The sequence below is a fragment of the Podarcis raffonei genome, chromosome 11 (genome assembly GCF_027172205.1).
Source record: "Podarcis raffonei isolate rPodRaf1 chromosome 11, rPodRaf1.pri, whole genome shotgun sequence".
Lineage (NCBI taxonomy): Eukaryota > Metazoa > Chordata > Lepidosauria > Squamata > Lacertidae > Podarcis > Podarcis raffonei.
In genome coordinates this window covers 20,989,198-21,016,270 of record NC_070612.1, presented here as the reverse complement: position 1 = coordinate 21,016,270, position 27,073 = coordinate 20,989,198, and the positions used below count along the sequence as shown (strand labels likewise).

Here is a 27,073-nt window from a genome sequence, read left to right as displayed (position 1 = left end):
GGTGTATAGGATTGCAGCTGTAAACACAGTCAAATGCATTCATTTTAATGGCTCTTGGAAGGATCTAACATTATTTTGTAATATAACTCATGCCTATAATGAGAGCAGGCAGGGAGGAAACTATAATTCTTGAACTCACTCACTTGGACATTTCCTGATGTTCCAATTTTGCCAATCTTTCAAGAATTGACTTGTAGTGGCTGGAACTGAACAGGTGCTAAATTGTCTTTGGATTATGACTTTTAAATATTTTAATGACTGTCTTTTTAATTGCTTATTTAGTTAGTTATTTTCATATGAAGTTCCTCAGTCCAGTTCCAGCACAATCGTTTGCAAGTTTGCAGGAAGTAAATGCCCTGTTCTCCTGGTCAGCTCCCTGATAGCAGCAGTAGGATGAACATCTAGCAAACAGGCTGGAGGTTAGTCTGAACAGCTGTGACTGCACATACATGGACATTCCTTTGAAATCAGTAGGACTTGTTGAATATGCAACAAGACCAAACCAATAGCCAGATGCAATGGATTCAGAAGCATTCAATGTATATTGTACTGGGTGATGGGCTGCTGAATGTTAAAAAGCAGTCTCATAGCCAGCATTCATTGCTTGCCCAAGACATTTTGTTGCCTGAGGTGGAGCAGCAACTCAGTCAGTCAAGCACAAGACTCTTAATCTCAGGTTCATGAGTTTGAGTCCCACATTGGGCCAAAAGATTTCTGCATTGCAGGGAGTTGGACTAGATGACCCAAGTGGTCCCTTCCAATTCTACAATTCTATGATTATCTTTCCCTCCTCCAACCCCCAGCCTAGTATCTAAGACTGGTCACTTTATTTGGCCCCTGAAGAAGACAATCCCACAAGCACCTCTTCCAAGTTTACCAAGTTTTATTACGGCAAAAGCCAGTGACACTAAACACCACAAGATCAAACAAAAAGAAATCAACAACAACATCAGAAAAGAAAAAAAAAAGGATTACACAAGGGAACTTCGCAGTGTGCCATTCAACAGAAGAGATTTACGCTTCCTGATTACTAAAGTGCAAAATTTGGCCACCTCATATGATATTGAGCTTGAGGAATCTTCCAGAAGGTATTGTCGTAGAATTTCGGGGGAGGATTCCAAATAATGTTGTAGGGGTATGAATTTTGATAAAAGCGGCAAAATAAGTTGAACTCGCTCTTCACTATAAAATTCGCAAAATAGAAGGATGTGTGTGACAGATTCTACCTTATTAGACATACGGGGCAGAGGCGCGCATGCATTGGTACCCGCGTGAATTTGCCGTACAGCACTGCTGAGGGCATTGTCTCAAAGCGGGCTCTAGAGAAAGCCCATCTATAAGCTTCGTTAGTGATGTTAGTTAAGTAAGGGGCAGTTGCAAAGTTAGGCCAAGCATTTAAACATCTATACGTCTCCGGGAGTAGGGCGTCTTCTTGTTGTAATTCGACATCGTAAAGTCTCTGAGTGATAATTGCTTTTGCCTTATTCAGAGTTCCAATAAAAAGGTTTTCAGGGTTTAGGCCAATTTGTTTGATCTTATTAGTTATTTGCATAAGCCAAGGAGGATAGGGAACTGCGGCCAGGAAGCAAGGTAACAGTCCCTTAGGATTGTAATGGATTTTCAGCCAGAGGGATATTGCTTGCTCCCAGACTTTTAATTCCACTCTGGGCAGTCCTGCCTCTTGCCTTAAGACTGCATTACAAGCACCTCTTCCCCTCCCTGGCAGTAAAATGTAATAAAATATATAATAAAAATAACAATTTGCTGCCTGTTCAGGACAGCCATTTTCCTGTACCTAGGGTAAGGCCATTTCTGTCATTACATCTCTATGCAATCAATTCACAAATATGCCCCATCCCCCCCCCGCAAAGTGTTTTAATTTTATATTATAGAAGATCCAACATAACTTACCCTGTTCACAGGTAGCTTCACAATATGTGATCTGTTACTTGAAATAACCCTGAAAATAACAATAAATTATATATATATATATATAAAAGATATCCCACTGTTGTAGTACTAAAGTATCACTAGCAACAACTAAAATCATATATAAAGAAATGTTTGTTTTTGGAAAAGCTTGCCTAAACAGCAAAACACTGATAGATGAGGGTATTGACAAGTGAGGGGCAGAGTGTTCCTCTGCGCTGACACAAAGAAGGCCATTTCTCTTTTTTCCATTAGCTGAGCCTTCACATTAGTCAGGGCATAGTGAAGGGCCTCTATCTCAACACTTAGGGCACAGGGAGGCAGGTATGGCAAGAGGTGGCCCTTAAGGCCCCTGTATATGAAACAAGACAGGTAACTATCAGGTTGGTTTTCCTATAAAAGTACTGGCAGGTACCTTCATTCCATTTTATTTAAGCCCACACAGATGATGGAAAGCCCCCAAAGTTTGGCTCCCTCACCCCAAGATAGCTTGGCCATTTGTATCATTCTGCCAAGCAGAAATGGGGATTTTACCACGCATTTGTTAAATCAGTGTCTTAATGTCTCAGAATGCACTTAACTTCATGGGCTCCTTGTATATGCAACAAGTGAGAATTTACAGGTGTGAAATGATTTTGGATAGTCGACCCATTTTTCTGGGGCTCGTTTTCAATTGACATTCACAAATGAATGACATGATTCATCCCCATGGGGTTGCTTTTAACTTTCCCAACAACTGCACTCCTTTTGAGTAATGGGAAGCCTGCGCCTACTTGCCATATGCCCATTCTATGATGGCCCAGATCCATCTTTAAAAAGCAACCTTAAAATTCAGTGAATGAAGTGGAGCTGCTGAATGTGCAGGATAAATAAGTATGAATGGACTTCCCATTACACCAAATAGTCAGGCAAACTGCACTGCAACAAGGGCTGTATTGAACATGGCAAGATCTTCTCTCACAGGAGGTGATGGATTGTGCCCTACATTCATGACAAATGGGATCTGCTAAGAACGAATCATGTCATCAAACACCTAGCATGCCATCTAAGTGAGATCTTTACCATTGCAGAAGAGGATGAGCAAGTGGGTCTTGTTTGTCCATCTGCTTCTTTATTTCTAAATAAGGTGCCTAGGAAATAATAACAGTGTTACAGATAGCCAAGGGAACATTCTGAAAGCTAGATGACAGAAGCTAGGGTGGATTCTGGCAACTCACCCCACCGGAAAAGGTGCAGGAGGTTTCACCAATATGCACAACAAATGGAATCGCCCAACAAAATCTTGCCATTATCCTTACCTCCTAATGGGAATCTGTTCAGGGTTCCAGTTAGCCAGCCCTAGTTCCCCAGTTTCCTTTCCCAACTTTCACTCAATAGTCTGCTGCAGCTGAGCATGCTCAGTTCTCATTGGGCTGGGTATTTTTCAGAGGGGGCTGCATGCACCTTAAGGGATTCTTTGTTTTGTACTTCTGCAAGTCTTGACATTTCTCTGATTAAAGCATTCTTAGCCTCTGTTCCCCCCAAGGACTTGCTTTGGCTGCATTTCTGTTGGCACTCAACACCTGAGCTTGCTAGCAGAGGAAGCAATTCAGTGCCAAGTGTAGACAGAGCTATCTTTTTTTGGTGTGGAAACCATTCTTCTTGTACTCTAAGACACATTGACTTGCAGCTCACCAAGACTCATCATCGAAACCAGAATTCATGTGCACCAAAAGGACCAGTTAATAGTGGCTTCACTTTCAAAGCATTACAGATGCTTGTAAGACTCAGACATCAAGCCAGTCTCCCTAGAGATCCATTCACAATGATATCCTCATATGACAAACTATCTTTACCCCCATTTTGTAAAGGTCAGCTCACTTGTTTATGCTTCATACTGACTCATAACCCTTCACAAAAATACATGAGTGGATCCTTGCAAAACAGCAGTAAAGATAGCATGCTCAGGAAAGAATGCACAATTGTTTAAAGAGAACCACGGGAAAAATCAAATACTAGAATTATTACAGGAGAATTCTAACTGAAATGTTGTCTATGCAACTAGATTATGTCTACACTTACTCTTTTTGGATGTAATGATAAACCACAATACCAGCAGCACTTAGCCTCAAATTCAAGTGCTGCTCCTCACTCCCTTCCAGTGTGACTGTGAGGAGATCAGATGCCTTTACATCCTGTTTAGGTTGGCCAGTGTTTGTCTTACAGATAAATTACGGTAGTGAGAACTCTGGTTAGTTTTGTTTGCTCGGAGAAGTCAGGATCCAACCCTGGTTTATGATCCCAGCTTTGTAACAAATAAGAGTTCCCACCAGTTCAGAGATAACAAGAGTCTTTCTGAGCTTCCCCTGCACTTGACTTTGGATGTCAAAGAAGTCCTGATTAGTTTAAAACTGGAAGAGGATACCTTCAGTCTTCCCTTCACAGCTATGTGGATGGAGGAGACGGGAGGAGAGAGCACGTGACCTTGAGAATTCACTGCTGCTCATGCAAATAATGATAAATCATGCATCACACCTGAACCGAACTGTCCAGAGCAATCTTGTGTACCCTCCTAACGTACAGTTCTTATGGACTCATGGATTAATGAAGTGTATGGCAAGGCATTCACTTTGTCAGGTTTACAGCACAACTTGAAAGGATATAACAGAAACTAGCTTCTATGGAGTATTGAGAAGATTCACACTACAACCCCCAGCCCACTCCCCTTTTACTTAAGCAAGCACACTTTTAGTTGTAAAGCCATCATCACAGCAGATCATCACAAAATCAATAGAGTTGGATCCAGAGAGGAGCCATGCTCAGAGCACATCCATTGGCATCAATGAGAATTAAGCTAGCTATGAACCAGTCCAATGTCTCCCCTCACCTCTGGCCCTTTAGAAGGCTTTGGCTTGGCTGTCATATTGCATTCAAATAAATACATACAAATATACTGAGCAGCCACTGATCACTGCTCCATTCCATTGATGGTGGGAACAATCTACTGCTCCTAAGCAGCCTCCGCTGAAAATAAATACTTTTGTGTAACTCTTGCTCATTTCCATTCAAGCTTTATGCGCCTGCCTTCTGGTTCATTGATTTTATGTTGTAGCTTGCTGGACTTTCAAAGTCTATTACTTTGATAGGCTTTTCTTGTATGGCTCTAGTAAAACAACCACACAAACAACGTTGCAAACTCATAAACAGATGTACCTTACCAACAGTTAAGGAACAAAATGAGTTTTATGCTTACCTGCGTCATTTCTCTTATTGAAGTAATACTATCCAGTGCTTTCATGACTCGGTCATAATTCTTCTTCTACGGCGAAACAAATGAATAGATTAAACACAATAGATTATGAATGGATTAAATGCAAAGCATTAAAAAAAACCTAATAGTGTACTCACAAAGAGCAGGAATCATTGTACAATAGTACATAGATCTCATGCATTACAGATAATCTTCTATTATAAACATCTGCCTATTTGCAAATGAGGTTTGGATGGGCCAATCTTTGCTTGAGAAGACTTCTTTTTTTGGGAGGCTTTTAAATTGTCAGAATTGAAAACTTAAGTTGAAAACTGTGTGATAACTGATTTGCCTGATTGAATTTGCTGCTCCTTCTACAGTGGTACCTCGGGTTACATACGCTTCAGGTTACAGACCCCGCTACCCCAGAAATAGTACCTTGGGTTAAGAACTATGCTTCAGGATGAGAACCGAAAAAGCGCGGTGGCAGCAGGAGGCCCCATTAGCTAAAGTGGTGCTTTAGGTTAAGAACAGTTTCAGGTTAAGAACGGACCTCCGGAACGAATTAAGTACGTAACCAGAGGTACCACTGTATTCTATTTTTAGTTTGTGATGCTTATGTTGTGGTTTTTATAGCACTGAGATTGTTATATTGTTCTGTTGTGATTATCACTGCTTGTAAGCTGCCTTATTGAGTAGCTGTGCATCAGACAGGTGGAATATCCTTTTAAATAAATCTTTTGTTTTGTCTTCTTTGGTGTCCTCTGCCCTGGGCCATTGTTGGGGTCCAGAGATTACACACATACATGAGGGCAGTGGATGGTTGGTGGAGGGATCCTGAGTGAATGGCTGGGAAGTGAAGATCTCCCAGGGTGAGAGGCCAGGAAAAGAAAGGAGGGTCCACCACTTTCTGCAGGTAGCAAGGTTTAAGAGCTATTTTTGAGATAGGACTCTGTGTGTTCTTTTTCTTTCTCTGTTTTTATTTACCGTATTTTTTTGCACCATAACACTCACTTTTTTCCTCCTAGAAAGTAAGGGGAAATGTCTGTGCATGTTATGGAGCGAATGCCTGCGGGTGGCGGGGGGGATCTGCTGCAGTCGTGAGCAGAGGATCCATGGTTCCCCTTCCTTCCCTCCTCCGTGGTTACAAAGCATGGATCCACATGGATCCTCAGGGTTTTTTCATTGGGCTACTCCAAACTCTCTGTCAGATCACATGTCTGTGGCCACAGCATGAACCACAAAAATCATATATCCACTATTTCGTTTAGAATATTTTTTTTCTTGTTTTCCTCCTCTAAAAACTACATGCGTGTTATGGTCTGGTGCGTGTTATAGAGCGAAAAATATGGTAGCTTAGTTCCTTATTGTATTATGTAAAAGCTTTAATAAAATATTATGGAGGGGAAAGAGATGGCAGAAATTGTAATCCAACGTTATCTGGATGACCACAGGTTCCCCAGCCCTCTCTAACTGTTCTACAGCACTGTTTTAACATTCAGAAAGGGCTGTTTCCCAAATGTGATCCATCCATCCTTTTGCACAAAGCCATACCTTTTCTTAATATTGCACTGTGCCCCTGAAGAAGGATTCACATTCAAAACACATTAGACTCAAAAAACCATAAAATGTAGAATGTACCTACCCTGGGATTAAAGGCCAGCATCTGAGAGTCATTAGGATCAACTACAGAAGGATATGGCTCAAAAATGACAACTTTCCTGGGTGATTCCAATGCAGAACGGCACATGGAGACCAACAAGTCTACAACCTGGAGATAAAAATGGAAACATGCACAGTCTCTCTTTCTCTCTTTTTGCGAGAAATAATATCTTTGGCACTTTTCCCCAGGGCTGATTCATCCTTTTTCAGTCTGAGAGATACATTCTCTTCTGGGCAAGTTCAGGAGGCCACACTCCAGTGGTGAGCATGACCAGAGGGGAACGGGAGCAGAGCAAAGAATGTAAATATATACAATAGACTAGCTTTACACACAGTCTCACACACCCCTCTCTTTCTTCCAATGAAGTAAGCAAGCAGCATTATCGGAATTCAAGGATACAATCCAGACAGGCAAAAACACTTTAGGATGGTAGGGCTGTGGCATGGGAAATAGATGGTGTGACTGAGGGGAGGCTATGCACAGCCACCACTGCAGATGGCTAGGAAGTAATACTGCAGCTATCAACTCAGTAGGCCAGTAACATAAGGGGCCAATTGAGTTTCACCCGATTATATAAAGCTGCTAGTTCTGGGATTTGGATCACTCACTCAACCAATAAGCATAGGGCAGCAAGTTCACACTTCCTTATACACTCATTCACTTAGTGACTGGATGGTGCCATCACAGAGGTCTCATTCAACAGGATCAGAAACACAGTTGGTGGCACAGTTCCTGATCATGAACAAAGCCCTCTGCATTTATATATCTGTCTGTGCAGGGCATTCACTTGCTTACTTCCAAAATATCACTCTCAGCTAGTGATAAAGTCCTGAGCTGAGAATCTTATCTTTCATAACACATGGAAAGAATGATTCCTCAAAATGTAGCTTTACTTGGATAAATTAGTTAGCAAAAATAATGGCACTCTAAAAGGAGACCATTTCTGAAGAAAGAAAGGAGGACTTTAAAATAATTAAATAAGTGATTTGACCATGTGATATCAATATTGATTTCAACTAATTGTCAGATAGACACGTCACCTGCCAAATATCCTGAAATTCTAAGTTGCACATATATTATTATTCTGACATGGCACGGAAAGAAATGAATGATTTTGTTCAGAGTCCATCCCTCTGTCTTTTTATCTTAGATTTAAAATAGTTCACTCACTGAACCCATTTTAAAAAGAAGATGGATTTTGATTAACACTTCCCTCTAGTTCCACCCACAACCCCAGACAGACTCTGACTCATGCCTGTTCTAAAACCTTTATTTTCAGATCTCTGGAGGGAAATAAAAAAATAATGATCCTTCCAATAAGTGAAATAAAAAAGGAAAAACACCAGGAAGAGGAGGCAGATCAAGGCTACGTTCCTCATCCTCCTTTGCACACTTGGAATGATTGCCACCTTCTAGTTGCCAGTGAACCAGCACACCAGTGCTGCCCAGAAGGAAGACTAAATGAATGAATTGCCAATAAATATGGATTCAAATACCAGCTTAGTCAAAGAACAACTGGGTACCTATTGTCCTTTGACCCTCCAGATGGTGATGAATTCCAGTTCCCATTATCCCTGGCCATTGGCCATGCTTACTGGGGCTGATGTGAGTTGCAGTTCAGCAACATCTGGAGGACCAGATATTTCCCACGCCTGCTCCAGGCAAATGTAGACAGATGGTACTTTAAGGTGACTTGACCCACTGAAATTCTAAAACTAGTTTACAAGCTGTTGGGAATCACAAGTGGGGAGAGCACTGTTGTACTCAGGTCCTGCTTGTAGTCTTCTCGTGAGCATTTGGTTCACCACCACGAGAATAACGCTAGACTGGATGGATCTTTGGTCCGATGTGGGGGTCTTCTTACGTTGTTATCTAACGTGGTGACCACTATTGTGACAGACCCAATGGCCCAGTTGACTGCTCACCTCTTTTTTAGCCATTTAACAGAGAATCAAAGTTTCCAAAGAGAGCCAGAGAAAAGAACATCTTGGTGCACATTTATGAACAAGTGAACAGAGTGAATCTCATGGAGACATTTTGGAGACTACTAAGTCTCTGTGTTTATCTTGGTGTCTGCTGTGGAAACTAGCAGCTCAGCTGTCCTTGCTAGCTGCTTGAATTCCAGACTAAGATAGTATCCAAGTAACCAAGGTCTTAGCACAGGAAGAGAGAGAGAATGGTTTAAGATTTGAGATTGGGGAAGCAAGACTCATCTGTGCCAGGGCTCTGTTTATCCGCTGTACCTGCTTTAGTATTAAGATGCTGGGAGAAGGGAAATCAATGAATGAATGAAATTTTTATCCATTCTTACTTTTTACCTTTTGTGCTGTCCTGTTTTGTTTTGTTTTTATTTATTTTGTTTTTTAAATTATTTATGCTTTTCAGGTTTATACATTTCACTAATTTTACAATCATTTTAACATTTCAAAACTTGACTTCCTTCCTCCTCTTTCTGTGGTTCCTTAAATTTATTTTTAATATGTTCTGCATATCCAAAGTTCTATCCTGTTTTATTAACATACAATATTTTTAAAAATATATAATAAAAGGCTAAAATAAGGAAAACGACCCCTGCTCTTACTTGTCTTGACAATGCGCTTCCTTTATAGAGTCAGAGGCAATGGCTTTGATTAGACGTGGGAATTTGGAAAAGAGTAATATTGTAGGCTTCCCATCTTCTAGGAAAGGGCTATCACTCAGGCAGGAATTCTTGGTCTTTGACACTACGCCACCATAGAATCACAGAACTACGGAGTAGGAAGGGACCACAAGGCTCATCTAGTTCTGTAATGCAGGCATCTTTTGCCCAACATGGGGCTTGAACCCACAACCCTGATATTAAGAGTCTCATGCTTTACTGACTGAGCTATCCAGCAACCAGTAGTCTGGGCTTCTTTCACTCTAACACAGGGTCTGTGGGCACAGGTTGGGCTGTATGTGTGGAGCCCCCAGTTCCCAAAGGCTGACAACCCCTGCTGTACCCAGAGTGCTCCAAGGGGAGCCTATAGGCAATGGTTGCCAATCCACAAAAATCTGTGCAAAATTAGACATGTCACTGTGAAGACTTTGGAATCGAAATTCCTTCATCTCTCTACTCAGCCATGAGGTTAATTGGGTAACTTCTCTGTCTAACCTTTCTCTTAGGGCTGTTGTGAAGATAAATTGGGGTGGGTGGTGGGGGTTAGGAGAACCAGCTTGGAAGATACTCTTCATTCCCTGGAGGGTTTTGGATAAAGTGATATTTTCCTAGAAGGGTTGAGAAAAAGAAAAGTCTCAGCCGTTTTCTCAGGAAAACGTCATCTGTGATATTTTGGCTCCGCTCTAAATAACACTGCGTTTAATGTGAGATTTCTTATACTTCAAGTGCAGGCAGAGTTTCAAAAGAATAAAATGAAAGCTTGAACTTTTAACTCAACTTTTCATTTGCTGTAGGGTGAAATTTGAGCACTTCTGAAAATACCAGCTGCTCAGTAAAATCATAGCACCATTAGTCCTCAGTGCTTTGGATGCAACAGGGGAAATATAAAATGTAGCAAAATGACATGGGAAGATGGGAAGATGCTTAATAATAATTGAGCTGGCAATGCAAACATCATTCATGATCGTGTATTTGTTTCACTTTACCTGAGCCCCTGTTGCGATTTCATCTGCTGCTTCATTCATCACACCGAGAGTTTGGAAAGCAAATACACACAGCTCCCGTTCACACACGGTAGGCTAAGATCGGGGTGGAAAAAGAGAGAGAGAATCTGCATGAGTTGCATTCATGAAAATTTAGAGAAATGCCCAGCCTTATGAAGGCTTGTATACTGCAAGGGCTTCATGGAGTACATACAGTTATATGTCCTTGTTGCGTTAAAAGGCAGGCTATGAAACAACAACAGCAGCAACAGCAACAGCAACAGCAACAGCAACAACAACAACAACAACAACAACAACAACAACAACAGTTTGTCTCTGTAGTCTTTGAAAAAAAGAATTATCATTATCACCACAATCATCGTGTTCATTTGTATGGCACTTTCCTACAGAATTCTGCCCCAAGAAGCTCACAACATGTCAGGTGAACCATTAGGTGTAACAATTCAAGAAATATATACGACAAACAATTGGCAATTATAAAGAACAGTAATATCAAATACAGAAATACAACCCCGTCAATCCATACAGGTTTGTATGAAGCAATGCAAATAACTCGATCTAATTTAACAGCTCAAAACTAAACAGGAGAGAGACTAATGCCTAACACAAAAATAAAAAAGTAGTTCTACAAAACATCCATAGGCCCCCGATGCTGCTATTTCCAATAATTCAGATCCAAGGTAAAAACTCTGCCTCTCTCACCTGGAATACTGCAGACACTGCCAGACTGGCTCTCACCTAGAGGGGCCTTATGACCACTATTATCATGGGCTCTCACTCCACATAGAGGCCAACAACTTTCCTTCCACATTCTCCCACCAATGAGCACAGAACCATAGAATAAACGTCATTGCAGCAGTGACCTGGGCCTCTGATCCTTGGGAAATGGTAGCTCCTAGCTGATGCCCATAGTAAGGACACAGTGTTTAATGAATGTCAGAGACTGCAGTAGGTTAACTGTAACTGACACTTTTTTGTCCAAAAGCATCTATGCACCAACCCTAAGAAAATCACTAAGAGCAGAGTCACATCATAGCTACAATTCCCAGCATGCTTGACAAACTACAGTTCCCAAGATGCTTTGCGAGAAGGCATGTACTTTAAATGTGTGTTGAATGTGCTTATGTGTGGTGTGGATCTGCCCTAACAAAGAACTTGTGCTTCAGTCCTCCTTTCTAGTTTCATTTCCGTGCCATTCCATAAAAAGTAATGCCTGTGCATTCGGAATCCCATTTCACCACAGGCTGCATTTTCTGAGCCTTCCTGGCAATATAGATAATTATTTCTGCTGGTTTCCTTCATTGGCAGAACCTTGATTAAAGTAGAGGCACTTCCAAGTTTCCTGTTCAACTTCTCAGCTACTTGTAAAACTCTTTATGCTCTGGAGACAGAAAACACTCCATGGCTTATCCTGCCTATGCATTTATGCCTTTGGCTGCTGTCAGGATAACTGACAAATCCGTCTAACTCTAATCTGGGGGTCACTCTCGGCAGAAATGAAAACCAAACAAGAATGTGTGCCAAGTGTTGGAAGAAATAAATATAAAACTATAGAAGGGATTTGCTCTAAGAAAAATAAATTTTAAAAACTGCATCCCTGGCTGCACAGATGTCCGCACCAACAGATTCCCCTTGCATTTTGACAGCATCTAAGCCATTTTGTTTGCAGGAACTTTTCCCCTCCTCTCTGTCTCTCTTTACCTCAATGACTGCACGATGTCTACAACACTGAAATATTTTCACAGAGATTGCTTTAGAAAAGCCATCATCTTTCAAGTCCTATACGGCATCAGTCATTTGATTTATCTCATCTGCCGTGCTACATTGAATTAGGCAGCAGATGAAGCTGAACACCATCCAATTCACTGTAGCATGGCACTCTAGTAACAGAAGAAGAAGTGTGTTTATTACCTCCAGCGGTGCTCCGTGCGCACACTTTATTTAGGAGCCTCGGGCATACAATCAGTTACTCTGCATTTGGCCCATGTGCTTCAGTGGGTCCAGTTCTGAAATTATCACCCTGGGCAGGGCTGGGCCAAGATATTTTGGCACCTGAGGCAAGCTGCAATGTCATGCTCCATGCGAAGGGATGATGAGAGCGATAGCCCACCGACAAAACGGTGCTTCCACCAGGGAAGAAAGGGTGAGTGAAGATCTACATTGGGAACGGGGGGGGGGGGGAGGAGACAAGCAGCGCCTCTTGATCCCCAAGATACCGCTGTAGAGGCGGCATGGAGGTGGTTTAATGTGTAGAAATCTTTCCTATTCAGTTTAAGAAGTTTCTGGAAATTTCTCTGTGTGATACAAGCTGGTGCAAGCTGGAAGTTTCTAGCTGACAAGTAAGTTTCCATTCTGCCTGGAAACAAACTGAAGGTTCCTGATGTTTGGGTTATTCCTTCAGAAAAGCTGAGTTAAGCTTGTTCAAACTGGTCCTGTTATCTTTCTCTCTCAAGGTCATGCTCTGGACTATAAGAACAGGGCAGAAGGAGCCTGGGTTTCTACTTACTGTCTCTCTTTCCTTGTTGGTTCTCTCTACTTAGTTCCTGTGTGGGAACTAAGTATGTTTAAGTGCTAAGTGTCAGCTGCGTAGCTAGCCACTCGAGTGCCGGGTGCTGCAGGCCAGCGGCCAGGAGCGGGGCGAGCCACCCATGGATGCTGGGCGCACTGCGTGCAACCTCTCTGCCTCCTCCCCTTCAGCTGTAGGGCGGCAGAGGGAGAGGCGGAGGGCAGACGCAAGTCCATGCTGCCATTTTAGGCAGCGCAGAACCTGCAGGCACCCAAGCCACCACATCACTCCCAAGAGAGACACATGGCTCGGGCATGCTGCAGGCCCCATGGTATGTGCCGGGCCCCACAGTGTGGCGCCCAGTACCAGCCATGTTTCGTTACGTTTGTTGACTGAACTAAAAAATTCTGTGAGCCCAAATTACTATTATTAGTATTCATAAAAACTCATAGTTTTGTCATTTTGTCACCCCCCGCACCCCCTTCCTCCGTCACTGCTCTAGATCATTATGGAGCAAAACTACGACAGGGGATGCTAAGGAGGCAGCAGACCTGGCTTCCAATGAGTGCCATTGCAGTAGCAGTAGCAGCAGAAGGCAATGTGCTCCTTGATGGACAGATCTGCCGACCCTGTGAATCCTGCTGCCCGAGGTGGTCTCCCTGCCTTGCCTCATAGGTGGGCCTGCCCCGGCCTTGAGGGATTGTCCCCTAAACATGGATGGCTAACAACCCTGGGAGACAGAATGGTGGTAGGACTAGCCCAACATTTAAGGGAAAGGCCGTAGCTAAGGGAGATGCAGCTAAGGAAAGCTACACCTGCTAAAAATCTCTTTTACACAACTCACAAAGTGGACACGTGTCTGGCTTTAAAGAGGATGATCCTTATTTGGGGAGAAGCCCCTTCTTGGAGGGCTGTCCATCCACAGTTAACAGCAGGCTGAGCAGGGGCACAGGCTGGGAAGCAGGCTGAGCAGGCAGACAGGTTACCTGGTTGTAGCGTAAGATTGCATCTCTTTATATTCTAGCAATTAATTCCAGATTTGCATCTATAAATATAAATTAGCATCTGGATGTTTTATTTCTTTTATTAGCTGATTCAAATGCAGCTATTAACAATAGCAACAGATCACATTCTTTAAATTCTAGTATTTATTTTCAAATTAATTGCATCTATAAACTAAGCATCTGCATGGGATTTTTTTCTTCTTCTATTTGTTGATTCAAATACAACTGATAATGACAGTAATGACAGATCATGTTCTTGACAAATGGGAGTGTTACAATCATCCAGAACGCAACCTGTTACTATTGTCGTAAGTTAAATTTGTATGAACAAATAACATAAATCCATAGAAAGCATACGCATATTTTATGTTTTTTAAATTGTCAACTTTTGCTCTGTTTTTTGGTAATTCGTTTTTGGGTGATGTGTAAGTGGCCATACTGGATTCAAGATGCAGGAGCCCAAATTTGCATCTGCTTTGAACACAAGATACCAGAGTTGATCCCAGGCATTTCCAGTTAAAAGGTCAGGTAGCAGCTGGTGACAGCTAACATACTGCATTAGACCCTAGACATTCAATGTAAATAAAATTGGAAACAGAACTGTTAGACCCCAAAACTAAGATACTTTCAAGAATGTATAACTTGCTGCTGAAATGGAACACCCAGGATGAAACGGTTAAATCTGCTATGATTAAATGGGCACAAGATGTTGGACATAACATTATGTTTGCTGACTGGGAACAGTTGTGGACCACAGGTATGAAATTTACGGCATGTAATGCCTTAAGAGAGAATATTATGAAAATGATATATAGGTGGTACATGACACCAGTCAAGCTGGCAAAAATCTACCATTTGCCCGATAATAAATGTTGGAAATGTAAAGATAATGAAGGTACATTCTTTCACCTTTGGTGGACGTGCCCAAGGATTAAGGCTTTCTGGGAGATGATATATAATGAAATGAAAAAGGTATTTAAATATACCTTCTTGAAGAAACCAGAGGCCTTTCTCCTGGGCATTGTTGGCCAATTGGTGTTAAAGAAGGATAGAACTTTTTTATGTACGCCACAACAGCAGCAAGAATACTTATTGCAAGGTATTGGAAAACACAAGATTTACCCACTCTGGAAGAATGGCAGATGAAAGTGATGGACTATATGGGATTGGCAGAAATGACTGGCAGAATCCGAGACCAGGGAGAGGAGTCGGTGGAAGAAGACTGGAAGAAATTTAAGGACTATTTACAGAAACATTGCAAAATTAATGAATGTTAAAATGATGCTGGAATGAAATGAAGCGGTTTTAGTAATAATGTTAAAAAGGAGTATGAAAAATTGATTTATTAAATAGACGAAATTATAAGGTTGTAATATGTTAAGATAAAGAACTAAGATAAAAACAAAGAGGGAAAGGATTTGCTGAATTAACCATTTGAAATGGAATACAAAAAAGGGAGGTGAGAGGAGGTCAGGGAAACAAGTGAAGGAAAAATAAGACATTGAAAGATGGACTCATTATTTTACTGTTTTCTCTATTTTCTTTTTTTCTACTCTGTATTTTTTATTGTTTGTTTTCTTTCTTTATTATCTTATTATTTTTGTAAACTTTTTTTGAAATTTGAATAAAATATCATTAAAAAAAAAAAGACATTCAATGTAAATAGACCTGGGCTAGATGGGCTGATTTGGTACACAGCAGTTTCATATATAGGCAGGTTAAAGAGTGGCATTTGGCAGGTTGGAAATGGCCCACTGGTGTTGCACTGATGGAGGCAGTAGATAATTTATTATTTTAAACACACTCTGGGATCCATTTGGGTTCTCTGTCCCTGGTCTCAACAGTCAATATGTAGGAGCTAAAAGAGGCAAACCATGCAATGCAGGGAGATTGCAAGGGGGAGTTATTCTTTGCAATCATCCTGAATTCCCCCAATGCCAGCAGTAAGATCAGCCAGGGCCTTCTTGATAATGGCCTCATTGTTATGGAATGCTTTTCCTGCAACAATTCTGCTAGGCCGCTGAAGGTCAGCTTTTAAAATGGGGCCCTCAAAACTTATTTATTTCAGGCTGCTTTTGTCTGAAAATATTCCTGTAAATCTTTTTTTACGTGACCCTGAGCTGTTTATTTATTGATATTCTTATAGTATTGCTTGGATGTACACTCCAGGTATTTCTAGACTAAAGTAAAGGGACCCCTGACCATTAGGTCCAGTCGTGACCGACTGGGGTTGCGGCGCTCATCTCACTTTATTGGCCGAGGGAGCTGGCATACAGCTTCCAGGTCATGTGGCCAGCATGACTAAGCTGCTTCTGGCGAACCAGAGCAGCGCATGGAAACGCCATTTACCTTCTTGCCGGAGCGGTACCTATTTATCTACTTGCACTTTGACGTGCTTTTGAACTGTTAGGTTGGCAGGAGCAGGGACCAAGCAACGGGAGCTCACCCCGTAGCAGGGATTCAAACCGCTGACCTTCTGATTGGCAAGCCCTATGCTCTGTGGCTTAGACCACAGTGCCACCCGCTAGACTACAACTTCCATAAGCCCCAGCCAGCATGCCTAGTGGTCAGGGATGAAGGAGTTGCTGCCCAAAACACCAGGTTGGGGGTGGCTGGTTTAGATCTATGAGGCTAAAATGCTCTCTCCCAAGTAATATGTACCAATTTGATATGTATTTTTAATGTTAGGTATAAATCATTTTTTGTGTATACCATTTTATGAACACATGGGCAGCTCACAAGTACAATCAGCTCCATTCCAGGAATGCAATGGATGATCTGAACCCAAACAGGTCAATGTGAAACTTTTCTGTTCCCGCAACCACAGTAAATGAGGCCAGCTACTTTGTTTTTTCTATACTACATTGCACCGCGAATGCTTCTAGGTGGTTTTCTCACAGTCTCAGCCATTCATCACGAACATGCAATGCAATCCAAAATACAATGCCAGATAAAAGCTACATTGTGTTGGGCAATCAATCTAAACACGCACACCCCACATGACAGTAACAAAACCAGCAGCAATAATCAGGCAGCGAGGGGAAAAGTCTAGCTATTACTTCCCAAAAGCTCAAAAGGATAACTTTGTTTTAACTTGGTGCCTAAAAGATAGAGAAGCAGACAGAAAACAACTGTCTTTCAATAGTGTCCCATGACTGGGGTGCCGCTGCAAAGGTCTTCTCCCTGATACTTATCCACTTTAGCTCAGTGATGACCTCAGTAATTGGGAAGGCTTGTTTGGGAAGGAGGAAATCTTCCAGGTATGCTTGGTCTCAGGCATTTGGGGGCTGGGGCTGATAGAAGTTGGAGTTCAACAATATCTGGGAGGCCACAAGTCAAAACTGGTACTTTGAATTGTGGCCAGAAACACAGTGGGTTTGAAAGAGAGGCACATTCAGTACAATGGAGCCCAGTAAACAACTCAATCATCAGTTTCTTTTGTTAATTATCCCACTGGCCACATAATACTGTAAGGTGGGATGGAGAGAGGACAGTACTTAGATTGTGCAAGAAAGTATTGAATATACATAATCCAGGCATGTCCAAAATCCATTTCGGGGGCCTAATCCAGCCCGCTGGTTGGTTTAATCTGGCCCCTGTGGCAGTTTATTTCCTGGGGTAAAATCCTTTAAAAAAGCTCAATCTTAAAGAAAGCTCAACTTCAATCCTAAAAAAAGGTCAACAACTTTGGTTGGCACGTTCACTTCATCAAATCTGGCCCTCTTTGAAAAAGGTTTGGACACCCCTGAGTCATAATCAAACTGTTCAAGTGTCCATTCTTTCTGGGACCTGAGGAAATCGCCTTCTCAATTTTTTCATTAGAGCTGTCCCATTCTTCAGACTTCAGCTCCCTCTCCAACATCTCTAGAACATCAGCCTCTTGGTAGGCCACAGCTAGTCTTACCCCTAGTGTCCATCAACGTTAATACATGTACATCCAAAGTAGCCAACATGGCAGCCTCCTGCTGTTGGTGGTCTACAATTCCCATCAGTCTCAGCCATCACAGTCCATGGGCAGGCATGATGGGGGCACCCCAACATCTGGGGAGCACCACATTGGCTCCCCTGATCCACATGAACACTAAAGAAGCCTCATAAATAAGCCCACAAAAATTACTAGTCTGCCATTTTTTAAAAACTAGCATGGTAACAGGCTAATGGGGCAGGAGTTTCCTACCAAGTGGATTGGCAGAAAAGGGCAGAACTAAGACAGAATTCCTGTCCTCCACTGGTCTCATGGAAACCATACAGAGTGACCACTCGCCTATACGGAATTCCATTGAGATGGGTAGTTGAGTTAGTCTGGATGAATGGTTAAATACCTGGTCACAATATGCAAATTATGGCTCTTACATTGCACACACTGAAGTTTCTGAGTTCTGTTTTGAATTGCTGGTTTTTCTAATTTACCTTGAATCAAAATAGCACACACTGGCTTTGCTTTTTCAATCTGTGCAAGGCAGGCGATTGCACAGCAAACAAATGCAGCATACAGGAGGCTAAGCCTTCAACAATCTGTATTTCTGAAAGGGGGTGAGTTTCATAACAAGGCAATGATCCTTGTTATGAACAGGTGCTCCAAGCGTGTCTCTGTTTTCGCATGTGAAACATTGGCAGTGATGTGACATTCGTTCAGTGATATGCTGGACAGCAGGAGGGCAAGATATCCCGGCCACAAAGGCATGCTGTTTGTGCTAATTTATAGCCTTCTGATTCTCTTTCCATTAAACACAGACACACAAAGTTCCAATCCTATCGGAGGAAGTGATCCAATTTATCCTGTTAATTTCTCAAAGCTTTTATGAAGCTCAGACGAGGAATGATTACAAGGACACTAATAAGGCTAGGACATAACTGGCACTCCAAAGTATACTATTGATCTAAAAATAGTGTAGTGAAAGGAACGATAATCTCATAGCGACTGTCATTAAGAAAGAAAAAGGAAGCATTAACAGTTTCCCGAGTTCTGCTTAAGAAAGTTTTTGCAGTTGGTATCAGCCTTGAAGGCAATCCCCTTTCTGTTCCTTAGCTATGAGGACATTTTCTTCATGAGACTAATAGAGGAAACTATATTCAAGTTACCGCCCAAAGTTAAGAAGAGTAGGATTGTCCCCCCAGCTTAGTTTGCCCTCTGTGCTATAGAACTAAGAGGTTTCTTCAAATTTCCCTGCATTTATTTTTCTTTTTTGTGTAGAAATGTTTTATATATATGGCACTACTCATTTTCTTAATGATGAAAATTCAGCTTCATTGTCTTTGGGTGAGGGGGAAGTAGTTTGTTGTATTTATTTATTACATTTATACCCCACTCTTCCTGCAATAAGCTAGGAGGTGGCATACCCTTTCTCCATGTTGCAGCAACCCTGAGAGGTAGACAAGGTTGAGGGGCAGGGAAGGACTGGCCCAAGGTCATGGCTGAGAGGCAATCTGAACCCTGGTCTCCCAGGTCCTAGTCCAACCCTGTCTCAACATGACACCACAGTTTCGAAAAAGTGCTTGAGAATCTAGTTTCTACACACACTCAAAACACCATTCTCTATCCCCAATCCAAGCAAGCAAGTTATTATCAGGGTTCAAGGACACATTCCAGCCAGGCCAAAATATTTGGAGAGCAAAGCAGGGCAGCCACTGAGGGTTGTGGTCTGGGGAGGTTTCTGGGGGCCATACAGAGAGCCCCAGAGAGCTGCATTTGGCCCTCGACCCTGAAGTTTTCCACCACTGCACTGAAAATTACATTTGAATCTTCCAGATTCTGATAGTGCATCCCCATCATTATGCCAGAAGCGCCATAAAACAGCCCGAGTGCATAAGAGCTGGAGGCTACAAATTCAGATAAAATGTTTTGACATTGGATTTGCCTTTCCCTTTTGCCTTCAAAGCATCGGAGGGGGAGAGGGGGGAAACTCTCCCAGCAGAAGAGAAAAACGCTGCCTAGATGCAACTTTGCAAAAGTGAGATTCTCTGAAATGCGAGGAATAAAAGCAGGGCAGAAGAGAAGCCTTGTCTCTCAGCCCTCAATGCTCTTCTCTGTCCCGCACACTTGCCTTCCTGTGCTTTGCGGCAACATCCTGCATCTCATCCCAAGACAGGCTGTGCAAAGTTTGCACAAGCCCGCCAGCAGTGAAGAATGATAGAAGTTGGAATGGGCTGTGAGGGTCATCTAGTCCAGTCCTCTACAATGCAAGAATCTCAACAAAAGCATCCATGGCAGGTGGCCATCCAACCTCCACTTAAAATCCTCAAATGCAAGAGAGTCCACCACCTTCTGAGGGAGTCCAAGGAAGAAGACAAAGACTGAAATGACTACACTTTCTAGACACTGGATTTCAAATATGCTGAATAGTATGTTTTCCGACAATAGAAACAGAAACAATTTGGGAAATAAGTTGGGGCGGGGAGCAGAGGTCCAGTGGGGAAGGAAAATGTCTCACTAGAGCAGAGGTTCTCAACCTGTGGGTCCCCAGATATTGTTGGACTACAACTCCCATCATCCCTGGCTCTGGCCTTGCTAGCTAGGGATGATGAGAGTTGTAGTCCAACAACATCTGGGGACCCACATGTTGAGAACCGCTGCACTAGAGGTTGACCATTTCAATAATTAGACTGAATTGCAAAGGATGACATTTTGCTGGCAAAGAGCAATTTTGAAGTAGTTGGGATCTCAAGACAAGTTCATCTGCCTGATCTGGATCGGGGACCCAGACCCGTTTCCTGGCAAAAAAACCAACCAACCCACATCTCCCTCCACTTGGTGCTATTTGCCCTGGAAATAATTAAAAAAAAAAACTTTTCAGGGCAAATGTGAAACAGAGGGAGGATTGGTAGGAAACAAGTGTGGAGTCCTGATCCAGATTTAAAACGTATTCTGGATAGGGGTTTCAGGGCTGCTATTCCTTCATAATAAAAGTAGCCACTTTTAAAAGTGTGTCTACTGTAACATGTAGCACGGTGCTTAAAGTGTGTTTTTGTCACAGATAAAAGCAAGTTTAAAACTCCACTGTGACCTTCCTTCAACTTTTCTTGCATTAGTGGCCACAGAGCAATTTGGGATTGCAGGAGAGTTGTGCTGATCCAGACCCAGACCCATTCATTTTTTATTTAAGGGCAATCCAGACAGGAGCTTCTGTGGCAGTGGTAAAGCAGTGGAACATCTAGCTTGTGCCAACAATGGAAAACAGTGATCACCAGCTGCTAAACAGTCTATCATTCACAATGGGCAACAATGAAATGTCGTCGCAGAAAGGTCAGCATTTTGCAATTAAGCTGATGTGTAGTTTTGCCAGCTATAACCCCTTGAGATTCTCAAGGGCTTGTTAAGAATAGATATAGATAGATAGATAGATAGATAGATAGATGATAGATTAGATAGATGATAGATAGATAGATAGATAGATAGATAGATGATAGATAGATAGATGATAGATAGATAGATAGATAGATAGATAGATAGATAGATAGATGATAGATGATAGATAGATAGATAGATAGATAGATGATAGATGATAGATAGATAGATAGATAGATGATAGATAGATAGATGATAGATAGATAGATGATAGATAGATAGATAGATAGATAGATAGATAGATAGATAGATGATAGATGATAGATAGATAGATAGATAGATAGATAGATAGATGATAGATAGATAGATGATAGATGATAGATGATAGATGATAGATAGATAGATGATAGATGATTGATGATAGATAGATAGATGATAGATAGATGATAGATAGATAGATGATAGATAGATGATAGATAGATAGATAGATAGATAGATAGACAGACAGAGATAGATGATAGATAGAGCATTTGAAGGGCTTCAAACCAGTGATCTTAATAAGACACAATACAACCCTGTAATGTAGGTTAGTATTCATCTGTCCATATTACAGATTCCAAAGAGAACATAGGAAGTTACCTTATACCAAGTCAGACTACAGGTCCATCTTTTTACCTCAGTATTGTCACTCTACACAGACTGGCAGTGGGTTTCCTGGGTTTCTGACAGGGGTCTCTCATTGTCTTACCTGGAGATGTCAGGGATTGAACTTGTAACATCTGTGTCATGCTCCTAAAGCTAAAGGCAGAAACTAAAAGAGAGTGACTTGCTGAGGAAGCAACTGAGCTGATTCCTATGCAAGTTTATAGTTCAAATACACGGCTGTCAAACTATATTGGCTCTCCTCTACGATGCATATCTTGACACATTTCGTTCATTTATAATATTATTTAATTAAAAGGTCAGATGATTCCATTTTTAAAAAAAGATCAGCTCAAAAGGAGTTGCTGATTATTCTGAAGATTTATTGAAAAAACTAAAACCAATTATTTTAAATAAAACTATTTTAAAATACTTTTAAAATGACAACTACACTCTTGTCTGTGAGAGGGGGATGTCAATTATGAGAGTGCATCATTTAATAATATAGTATGCTTATTCTTCAGAACTCCTCTCCCTCCAATTTTACACATTTCCCCTATAAATGTTTCCCTAGACGTAAGCCTAAATGAGTTCAAGGCAGCTTACTTGTGGGTAAGTAGCACCATATTTCAAGAAACTGGATTGTGATCAGAGGAAGGTGATCGAGGTGATCGAGATTCCTATGCACAATGGTCGAAGGAGTTGGGGATGTTTAGCTTGGAAAAGCAAAGATTAAGAGGAGACGTGATAGGGATCTTCTTTTGAACTAAGTTCCTATGAGCTTCATTGCCAACCTTCCTGCTTCTTTGACATTAATGGGAAGGTTGGGGGGGGGGAATAGTCTGAGATTTCAACACAAGGTGGCACCCTAGAGGAGAGTTTGCAAGTTGATGGAGAAAGCACTGAGGCATATTCCTGTGCCCCCCCCCCCCCGCTCACTGACAAGTTCCATCAGTTTATCTGGTATACCATTCATGCTAATGCCTGAGACATAAGCTGGTGCTGGTGCTGTTTTGAACTACAGTGGTACCTCGGGTTACAGACACTTCAGGTTACATACGCTTAAGGTTACAGACTCCACTAACCCAGAAATAGTGCTTCAGGTTAAGAACTTTGCTTCAGGATGAGAACAGAAATCATGCTCTAGCGGCGTGGCGGCAGCAGGAGGCCCTATTAGCTAAAGTGATGCTTCAGATTAAGAACAGTTTCAGGTTAAGTACGGACCTCCAGAACGAATTAAGTACTTAACCTGAGGTACCACTGTATTCCAAATATGCCTTTTTTGCTAGGTAAATTATTCAGAAATCATGCAGAAGAACTTTAGCAAACAGAACATACATAATTTAAGGAGACTGAGAGGGCAGATTCACTGTGTCACGACACTAACCGTCACGATGACCTCCTTTTCTTAAATAGCATCTTTAGTTATCAGCATTTTTCTTTAGAGTATCTCAAGGAGCAGGTGATAACATACAGAAGGGCCTTCCCTCAGTGGAACAGCATCTGCCTTGCATGCAAAAGGTCCCAGGTTCAATTCCTGGAAATCTCTGGCATGGGGCTGCTGAGAATATTCCACACCCCAAACCTCAGAGAACTGCTGCTAGTCAGTGTATGCAACACTGCTAGATGAAAGCAGCTTCCTATACTCCTATACTCCAATACTTTGGCCACCTCATGAGAAGAGAAGACTCCCTGGAAAAGACCCTGATGTTGGGAAAGATGGAGGGCACAAGGAGAAGGGGACGACGAGGACGAGATGGTTGGACAGCATGAGTTTGACCAAACTGTGGGAGGCAGTGGAAGACAGGAGTGCCTGGCGTGCTCTGGTCCATGGGATCACGAAGAGTCAGACATGACTAAATGACTAAACAACAACAACAATAATACTCCTATGGGTTCTGTCAGTACAGCTTATTCTGGGCTAAAGGGTCCAAGCATCTGAACCATACGTGGAAGCTTCAAATGGTTGCAATGTTAAGAGAACTGTTCCCTAGAACCAGGGCCGGCCCACCCATGAGGCAAGGTGGGGTATCTGCCTCAGGCGGCAGGATCTACAGGGGCAGCAGATCCAGCCTCCATTGAATGCATCTCTCACTGCAGCCACCGCTGCCACAGTGGCAGCAAAAGCTGTGGCATGCTGCATGGAAGCTGGATCTGGCACCTCTTCAGCACCCCCCCATGCCTCCTCTTTTCTCTTGGAGAATAGGAGGCACTGCTAGCCTACTCCCACCCTTGTTCTTGGTGTAGAATTTTATTTCTCCCTTGTTCCTAAATTTAGATCTTCCCTCCCCTTGTTCCCTGGCGGTAGGGCGGTGGGTGGGGAAAGAGGGGAGGCACACACCATTTTGGGGTTCACTTCAGACCTGCCTAGAACAGGCATAGGCAAACTCGGCCCTCCAGATGTTTTGGGACTACAATTCCCATCATCGTTAGCTAACAGGACCAGTGGTCAGGGATGATGGGAGTTGTAGTCCCAAAACATCTGGAAGGCTGAGTTTGCCTATGCCTGGCCTAGAATATTAAGGTTGCATTCCATGCATGCTTCTTCTTTGTTATTTATATATTACTATTATTATTATTAATTAAATTTGTATTCTGCCCTTCATCCAAAGATCACAGGGCGGTTCACAACATAAAAATGGAAAACGAAAACACAAAATGTGTAATAAAACAAAACCAAAACAAAGCCATTGTAACCCACAAACACATTTTAAAAGCCACGGGATGTTAATATGTGGATGATTCAGACTTTTATTTAGTGTCATCAGTATGCAGTGTAGCATTTCACAGTGTAGCAGAAGCTAAACAAGGTGTCTGCCCTCAGGATCTTACAATCCAAAGCTGCAATCTAACAGAGAGTGCCGCGTGCTTAACTCTACTGAAAACCCAAGAGATATGGGGGAAATATGCTATTTGCTTCTGAACAGAAAATCAAGTTGGTACAATAAGATATTGCATGTCCTGCCTCCAAGGATAAATTTAGGGCAGCGTGCATTCTGCAAGCATCAGATCATAGATTTCATTTCCTGAATGCCAGCATCTAATGTCTTGAAAACGGGGAATAACTCTCAAAAGTCAAAGTGGAAGGTGGGGGAGGAATCCCTAATTTATACAAATTGAAGAATTTAGCTTGCTGCAGGATGTGGGCTACCTTGTTGCAGCATACACAAAGATGGGCTAATGTAAACAGGATAGTGCCAGAGAACCGGGTCCCATCCTGGCTGCACCCCTTCCTGCCTCTAATCTTGCCCCAAGAGAGTAAGCTCTCCCTGAGCCAATACTCTTATCAGCTATGAAGTTAACACTTGATGGGAGGTTGGAGGGCTAACTATGGCTGCATACACACTATATATTTAAGAACTTTTAAAGCATAACGCCCTCAAAGAATCCTGGGATCATTTACTTATAATTAACAGTAAAAAGTACTAAAACACGTTGACATCTATGTGGCTGGATGGGCTTCCCTAGTTGGGCCCTCTATGAAAAGAATAGTCCAAGGTTTGGTGCATTCCCAAGTCCAGAGGAAACCCTATCAACTTCTATTGCCACAATTAGCATTTTGTCTCTTTTAAAGGTCAAATCACATGCCTTTGCCTTTTTTAGAAAGAAAAAAATAACAATAAATAAATGGCTTGGCCAAGCTCAAATCTGCCACAAGCCTGCGTTGTTGTTTTTTTAAAAGAAAAGCAGGGAGCCAATTTCCTCCCCAATAGCATTTGTTTGCTAGTTCGCTTGCATGCTTGCTTAGGTCCAGCTGTGGATTGTCACCTCGTCAATTCTTAATCTCCATCATTGTTATTCTGGGATTCTTTGAAGCTGTTTATCTAAAGGGAGAAGGCAGCCGAGGCCAGTGCTCTCTCTGCTATGTGCTAAGCAGCTGAATGAGAAATCCTGACTCCCTGAGGTTCCCTCTCAAAGAGCCATGCCTAACGGGCAGAAAATGAAATGAAAATATCCCGGCAGCTCTGCTTGAATAGAGATGGAGGGTGTTTGTGGTGGTGGTGTGGGGTGCAGTGCTGAGTGGGTGGGGGCACAGTAAGAAATCCACCCTGGATATAATGCTCAGTGTCAGTCTGCTCTTTTTCAGTGGAAAGTTCTGCCTCCCTTCGACTTGCTGCCCATGCAAGTTCTTTAGCGCACAGCCTGAAGTTACTCTGGCTGTCCTGAGTGCAAAGGCGGATGGAAACCCAGGTCAATGTTGTCAACAACCCGCCCCCAGCAGATTTTGGTGGTCAAGGACCAAGGAGAGGTTGCCAGTCATCTAGCTGTGAAGAACAGCAGAGTCCGTGCGGGGTTAGTGTATAGAAGAAGAAGAGGAGTTTGGATTTGATATCCCGCTTTATCACTACCCGAAGGAGTCTCAAAGCAGCTAACAATCTCATTCCCCTTCCTCCCGCACAACAAACACTCTGTGAGGTGAGTGAGGCTGAGAGACTTCAAATAAGTGTGACTAGCCCAAGGTCACCCAGCAGCTGCACGTGGAGGAGCAGGGAATCGAACCTGGTTCACCAGATTACAAGTCCACCGTTCTTAACCACTACACCACTCTGGCTCTCTAGGGTAGTTAGCTGAAGGGTGGGGAACCTTTTTCAGTCTGAGGGCCACATTCCATTATGGAAAACCTTCTGGGGGCCACATACCAGAGCCAAACACAAGAGTAGGCAGAGCAACAGATGCGGCGGTGCTTAAGATTACGTTCCAGTCACGCAACAGTCACAAAACAAACACACATAAGAAGAGCCTGTTGGATCAGGCCAACAGCCCACGAATTCCAGCATCTTGTTCTCACAGTGGCCAACCAGGTGCCTGTGGAAACCTGAAAAGAACATACACACACACACATCCTGCCTTCCAGCAGATGCTTTTTAGCCAGCCACAAGCTGGAAAGGAAAGGGGTGTCCCAAGAGCCAAAGCAGACTGTGTGCAGTAATGTTCCTTTCCACCACTGCTGATTTGCAGTCAAATCTGTGCAGGGGTTGCTACAGATGGCTCAGTTCCTGTGCCACATGGCACTGGCGCAGAGGCCTTCTCCCACTGCCCAAACCTGGATGTAGCCACCACTTTCTCTGGGCAGTGATGGTCAGTATGTGCAAGACCACTTGGCTGCTTATGTCTGCCTCCTTTCCACTCAAATATCTTTCTCTCTCCCCCCTCACTTCTGTCTTTGAGTTAA

The 27,073-nt window shown here is 42.5% G+C and overlaps 1 protein-coding gene across 8 annotated transcripts in view; it reads right to left on the bottom strand.

Annotated features, from left to right (window-relative positions):
- PARP8 (poly(ADP-ribose) polymerase family member 8) overlaps positions 1–27,073 on the bottom strand; it is a 157,523-nt gene that overhangs the window by 12,139 nt on the left and 118,311 nt on the right. For all 8 annotated transcript variants that reach the window (XM_053407928.1, XM_053407927.1, XM_053407932.1 and 5 more), the window contains 5 exons: positions 10,446–10,538; positions 6,804–6,929; positions 5,162–5,227; positions 2,992–3,059; positions 1,912–1,960 (listed from right to left, as the gene is read on the bottom strand). In XM_053407928.1, the coding sequence (XP_053263903.1) occupies positions 1,912–1,960; positions 2,992–3,059; positions 5,162–5,227; positions 6,804–6,929; positions 10,446–10,538 (402 nt within the window). The remainder of the gene's footprint in view (positions 1–1,911; positions 1,961–2,991; positions 3,060–5,161; positions 5,228–6,803; positions 6,930–10,445; positions 10,539–27,073) is intronic.